The sequence below is a fragment of the Lampetra planeri genome, chromosome 20 (assembly GCF_965212315.1).
Source record: "Lampetra planeri chromosome 20, kcLamPlan1.2.h2, whole genome shotgun sequence".
Taxonomy (NCBI): domain Eukaryota; kingdom Metazoa; phylum Chordata; class Hyperoartia; order Petromyzontiformes; family Petromyzontidae; genus Lampetra; species Lampetra planeri.
In genome coordinates this window covers 8,630,593-8,637,499 of record NC_136126.1, presented here as the reverse complement: position 1 = coordinate 8,637,499, position 6,907 = coordinate 8,630,593, and the positions used below count along the sequence as shown (strand labels likewise).

Here is a 6,907-nt window from a genome sequence, read left to right as displayed (position 1 = left end):
AGAGAGGGGGGCGGGGTTAGCCGGTGTGGGGGGGAGGAGAAATAAAAAAAGTGGCGCCTCGCTCTCAAAGCCGCGTGCTACGATTGGCTCTGATCCGTTCTGACGTCACCTAAACGCGGTCCCACCGACCAATGGGAAGCGTCGTCTATCCACGTCGGCAATAACCGTCGCACCGATTCGTCGTTTGAAGCGAGTTGAGTGTCCGCGGGGAGGGGGGGGGTCAAAAAAGCCCCCCCCTCCCACCCCCCCGGGGTTCGTCTCCGCCCCTTTGCCAAACCGTCACGCGCCCCTTTGAAAGCTCAACGGCCATTGGTCCAGCCGCCGAGCTCGCGGCGCCGCCGACCAATCGTGAGCCGAGTGACACGGAGTTGTCCGAGGGGCGGGGCTGGAGAGGGGGGAGGGGGGGCAGGGGGGGGGGGCTGCGAGGGGAGGGGCTTGGGAAGACGGCAATGATGATGGCGGACAGGGACAGTGGCAGCGAGCAGGGGGCGACGGGCAGCGGTGGTGGCGGCGGCCTTGTTGCCGGCACGGGCCCCGCGTCCTCATCGGGAGGCGGGATGATGATGCAGCAACAGCAGCAGGAGACGCAGGAGTTGGCGTCGAAGCGCGTCGACATCCAGAACAAGCGCTTTTACCTGGACGTGAAGCAGAACGCCAAGGGCCGCTTCCTCAAGATCGCCGAGGTTGGCGCGGGCGGCAGCAAGAGCCGCCTCACGCTCTCCATGTCCGTGGCCGTCGAGTTCCGAGACTACCTGGGCGACTTCATCGAGCACTACGCGCAGCTCGGGCCCAGCTCCGGCATGAGTGGAGGAGGAGGAGGAAGCGGAGGAGGCGGCGGCGGCAGCAGCAGCAGCGGCGGTATCGGAGGTGATTCGCTCCACCACCATCACCAATCCCACCACCACCAGCAGCAGCAGCTCCAGCAGCCTGACGAGCCACGCCGTGCCCTCAAGAGCGAGTTCCTGGTGAGGGAGAACAGAAAGTACTACATGGACCTCAAGGAGAACCAGCGCGGGCGATTCCTGCGCGTCCGCCAGACCGTGAGCCGGGGCCCCGGCCTGGGTGCCCAGGGCCAGACCATCGCCCTGCCGGCACAGGGGATGATCGAGTTCCGAGACGCGCTTGCCAAGCTCATCGATGACTTCGGCGTGGACGAGGAGCCCGCGGAGCTGCCAGAGGGCACGGCGGTGACGGTGGATAACAAGCGCTTCTTCTTCGACGTGGGCTCCAACAAGTACGGCGTGTTCATGCGTGTGAGCGAGGTGAAGCCCAGCTACCGCAACTCCATCACGGTGCCGCTCAAGGCGTGGGCCAAGTTCGGCGCCACGTTCAGCCGCTACGCCGACGAGATGCGCAAAATCCACGACAAGCAACGTGAGAAGAGAGCCGAGCATCTGCCCCAGGAGGAAGAGGAGGAGGCAGGCGATGATGATGGAGAGGAAGATTGACTCGGTGGTGACCGTGCCCCCCTGCCTCCATCCATTGTCTCGTCCCCACTTTCCGCCACCACCTCGCCCTCAATCTCCTCCACCACCACCTCGCCCTCAGCCTCCTCCACCACCACCCCACCACCCTCAGCATCACTCCTGGTTCACGCCGAAGTTTAAAGCCGCTACCCAGATGTGTACACCCACTCTGAGTTCACCACCACCAACCACCACCCTCGCGATTGTCAACTCCACCTACTTAAGCAGATGTAACCGGCTCTATCGTTAATGAATTAAACTCGCAATCTACTAAACTCGTCCTACTGTAAACCTACCCAGTTCCACTCGAAACCCACCTAACGCTAAACCCCTTACCCAACCCCTTCACGCTCTTAATCTCATGCAACCTTACACTCACCAAGTTTCCTCTACACTCGAAACTCACCGCGTGCTAAGTCCTAATTTCCTTCCACTAACCCCCCCCCCAGCTCCTTCCCACTCTTAACACCACCTCTCCAGAATTCCATCCAACTCTCAGACACTATAATCCCACAAATCACGAACTCGTCTAAGGTTACCTCCTGCTCAAAATCCATAACCCCACTGTAAACCCGCTCGACTTTAAACCTGTGTTGGGCGCTTTCCTATTCTAAACCCACCTTGTCATTCCACTCTAAATACATACAAAACCAAACCCACCCATCTCCAGACGAATTCAAAACATCTAACGAAACCTGCCCATGCCCTTTGAACTCAATGCTCACCCAATCCCACTCGAAATCTACCCATCCAGCATAACTCCAAACTCACCCACACAATCTAATCGCCTCCCCAACTCGCTGCCCCCAGAAATTCGCTTAGCCACAACATCAAATGCTGCTAACGCTAAACTCCAGCACGCGTTTCCAACATCGCGTGTCTTGTGTCATTCTTCTGCCCGCTTGTATCACCCCGATTCACTCTGTTAAGGTTGTCACTTTCTCACCCCTCTCGTCGATGGCACCCAACCTCTCAATACTGTATTACGAGTGCGTGTCTCCCTGCTTGTAACACCCTAGCACACTTCAACAACGAGCGTGCCTAATTCTCTCACTTCCCTCGTCACCTGTAATCCACCTCAATGTGTTGTCCCATATCCGCCCTCCTCAACCGCGACACCCCTTTACACCACCACTACAACTTTCCCAATGTCTCTCACTTTCTCTCCGACTGTCACTTTCCCCTCCCCTGCCCTTAACCTTGAGGCCGAAGATGGCTTTGTAGTCGGCCACCTTATTCGAGTCTAAGAAGCCGAAGTTGGCTTCGTATTAGGCTGCCGTTACCACCTTGTGCGAATGAGAGGCCAATTTGGCTTTTTATTCGGCCGCCTTGGACAAGACTGCAGTTGGCTCCTCAAGTCCGCCACCAAACCTTATTCTCATGCGAGGCACGGAAGCTGGCTTCTTATTTGGCACCTCAACCTTCGCTTGCAGAACAGGAGGCCCAATCTGCAGCTACATATTCGGAGAAGTCAAAAGGTCCAAATTTAACCCTTGGGGCTCTAAATGTAGCCAATTTTGTCCTCCGCTAAGACGCCGGCGTGTGACCTCTTGTTGGAATAAGTATTTGGCTGAATTAGAAGTCAACTTTGGCCTTTTTCCTCAACCCACGCTCCCTACCTCTCTCTCCCAGTGGAGAGGCTTTTTTCCCCCCTAAAGGCCCCATTACTTAACCTACCCAACACCCCCAAGGCACCCATACTTTCCCTTTTCCCAGGCCCCGCTTTGCCCCGGGACTGTTTAGCCTAGCAGATCCGTCATCACTTGAGTTTATTAAAGAAAAAAAATATATTAAGGAAATAACAAAAAAATATAAAAAAACGAAAAATTACACAAAAAAATGCCGGCACTTGAACTGTTCCAGACTTAGACTATTCAATTGATAGGTAAAACTACAACTCTCAACAGCCAGCAGCAGCGAATTTGATGAAAACCACTCGTAGAGCTGTAACCCACCCATCCATCTGCATTTAAATCAGTTGAAATATATATACAACAAAAAAATAGGTCATTGCAAAATGTGTATCCACCTCTGGTCTCTATATCCGCTGTCGAGAAAGCCACACACATCGGTAACAGCTGCTATATACTAAGTAAGACGTTGATAAGAACTGTTTTTCCTACTTGACGAAAAAGAAATATAACATTTCTTGTACTAAGCGTTTTATTTCCCTAAAATAAAATTTTGTACTGTAAATGTAAGAGCAATTGAATATTTGCAGATGAAAAGAGAGCATTAGATTATATACATAATTATATGTGTAATGGAGTCTACAATCGAGGCTTTTTTCCATTTGGAATGTAGCACAACAGAGATTGAGGAATATTTTAAAGGAAAATATTGCATAAAAGTTTGAAACTATTTTTAGTTTTGCATTAAAAAAACACAAAAAATTATAATTGCAGTCCATGGTCTAAATTTAAATGCAAAATAACCTCGAATACGCCGAGGCTTTCATTGACCGTAGGTTATGATTTGGATGGGGTGGATGCTCTATGACAGTCGTACCAATGCACAGTTAACCCCATCTGTCCAAAAAGCAACGGTGAACACAACACATTTCCCACGTCCGTAGAGAAAAAAAACAGATACAAAACAATTGGTTACGGTCATTTAGATGTCATTTTTTCCCCGCGAGGTGCACATCCCAATTGTGTCACGAATGAAAAGAGATGCAATATAATTTTTTTGTTGAACCCATCACAAGTTAGGAGTGCACTACTGGGTTGTTATTATGATTACGAGGGGAGGGGGGGTTATTTTGTTTTCTCCTAGGCAGTTAACTGGACCAGACTCGGGCTGCAATCGATTAATAAGCAGGGGGCAATCGGCTCGTTTCGTGCATTGACGCCGATTCGGCTTGCCACTGTGTTATAATACAACCATGGTGCTAAATATGTTTGCATTAAAACGGCTGACAGGGACCACGGGTTGCTTTGGCAAAGCTTCAAGTGGCCTTTTTTTTTTGGGAGGTGGGGGGGGCATTGGTTTGGTGGTGCAGATGGCAACGACTGCATATAACGCCCACCCCCTGGTTGTTGACTGCCCCTGGGAGAGGTTGCATTTTGCTGTACTGCTTTTTGGTTGCATTGAGTAAGTAGAAGGTGGTTTTCTGCGGTTGTTTTTTTTTCATTTCGATTGTTTCGTTTGGAAAATTTGTACGGCTGATTGATGATGAGAGTGCATTGCATCCCCGACCTTTGTGTTACCGTGGGGTGATCTTGTGTGCGTACAGGTGTGTGACCATTAAACAACAAAAAAAAGCTTAAAAAAACAAAAAAGTATATAAAAGGTGGTTTCATAATCTAGTCCATTATTGTGATTCTTGTAATCCTGAAAGGCCCATGGAGAAGGCAGCAGTGGAAAGAAAGTTCTGATTATATGCTGCTATTTTTTATTAAAAAAGAATACACACCAAACCCTATTTTCGTCATCGGTCTGTGTGAGGCGCATGCACCTTCTGCAGTTTTCAACGCAAGCTGGACGTGCCTGTGTGTGAGCTAAGCAAAATTAAAAGGGGGAGATTATAATCAGTACTGTACAGCATTTTCGTGGTTTAACCCAAAGCTTCTTTTCCAACGCTTGTTAAAACTGTCGATGCTTTGAGTTCAAGTTGTTGAATGTGTGTTTCGTGCACTGGTGAAACCCACACAATGTGTTGTACCCTTGGCACTTTTTGGAAGAAAAGAAACCTTGACATGATCGCAAGTTTTTATATTTGTCTCGGATGAAGATAAATCATGGCGAGCAGAAGTGATTTTGAATTGGAAAATGATCATTAATTATTTTATTGATTCGCATGATTAAAGATCCAGAGGGAAACATTACATTTGTTTTATACGAATATTGAAATCCTCGCGTAAAAATTACTGAATTGTTTTCATACCCTGGTAGTGATATTTCATTGGAAGTGACGCAATTTTAATGACTTTAATGTGCCGTTCATTGTGACCCGTTCATTTGTAACAGGGACTTTAAACCCTCGTTAATTTACAGTCGCTAAAACATTTCCAGTAATGAAATCACCGCGTTGCATTCCTGCATCGTGTATTCAGCAGGAAATAGCTTGGAGCCAACGACTCCATTCTCTTTCCCTGTTCCTCTGGTCAAAATTGTTGGCATATTTTGTCGTCAAATATTTACAAGGCTGATAGCGGTTTAATTGAAAAACAAAATGATAACGTGGATCCTCACAGGCAAATTTCCGGCCGACGATGGCGTATGAGATTCGTCATAAGATGCTATTAATTTTTAAATGAATTCCCGATACAATTTCTTCTACTCGTCATATAAAACTAGGTATGGGAAAATGGATTGACCTAAGCCTGACTGTTAATGAAGCCCAGTGTGTTTATGCTAAAGCAGTACCACATTGCTCACACTGGTGTCATTGATTTCTGGTTCTGAAAAATAATTGTGCCGTTTTAGAACCAAGGGCTAACTCAAAAAGCACGAATGCAATCTAAAAAAAATGTCTGTCTCAAACCTTGGTAAACCTCTGCTGCTGCAAAAAAAAACCAGTGCACCTTGTCTGCTAGTTTAATTTTTTGTTCTAATAACGATAAGCCATGGAGCCTTTTCATCGGTAAATACTTTTGAAGTCAACCGTAATGACAATTGCTTTCTTGCAGGAAGTTGGTGCTTCTGTCGATGTCCTCTGCAGTCGGTTTTGTCCGCTGACCCCATTGTTCAATGTTGGCATAAGATATCGTATGTACATGCATACTTGCATCAAGGACTTCTGCATGTATCGTAAATATTGTGTTTTTACGACTTACAGACGTTTGGCCAGTCTTTGCAAAGATACAAACAAAATACACTGCACTGATAACCAATGTTACTGTCTTGCCGCTTTTTGTTTGAGTCAGGGAGAGCGTACGGAACCGGTGTATGCTGGCAAAGGGAGGCACAGCGGTGAGAAGGGCCCAACGTTTTCAGCTATATGAGCCTCCGCAAGGGCTCAGTGTGTGTCCCAGCCAGGGGCAGGGCGGGTGCGTCCAGGTTTGACCGTGGTTCACAGGCCCTGGACGTGAGTGCGCACACACGAGCAATTACAGCCTCAAGTGGGTCTCGCTGTGACCCTGTGGAAGTGCCAAAGCGGTCTTTTATTTCCCTTACAAGACGCACATGTATGCAAAATCTACAACGACGTGTACCAAATATATACGCATGCTGTACAGTATATTATCCAAGGAAGCCTCACTGAATTGCAAGACCCCCAGGAGGGTGTCGCTCAGGATATTACATTAAAATAAGTGCTATTGCACAACAGATTTAACGGTTTACATATGCGCGTCTTCAATAGTCGTTTCCCGACGAAGTGCGTTTGCATGGCATTCTTCTCCATTGGTAGCCCTGAGTCAGCAGTGGAAATTCCACATTCCAAAGATGAGGGCCAGTCTCCGTAGGTTGACTCCCGCTGTGCGTTAACGTGTGTCACT

General features: G+C 48.4%; 1 protein-coding gene across 1 annotated transcript; it reads left to right on the top strand.

The window, feature by feature from the left end:
* Positions 1-439: 439 nt before the first annotated feature.
* On the top strand, positions 440-6,301 carry LOC144724405 (transcriptional activator protein Pur-alpha-like). The gene has a single exon (XM_078603500.1). It carries the CDS (start codon positions 450-452, stop codon positions 1,446-1,448), a length of 999 nt encoding a protein of 332 aa, XP_078459626.1. The 5' UTR covers positions 440-449; the 3' UTR covers positions 1,449-6,301.
* The last annotated feature ends 606 nt before the right edge of the window (positions 6,302-6,907 follow it).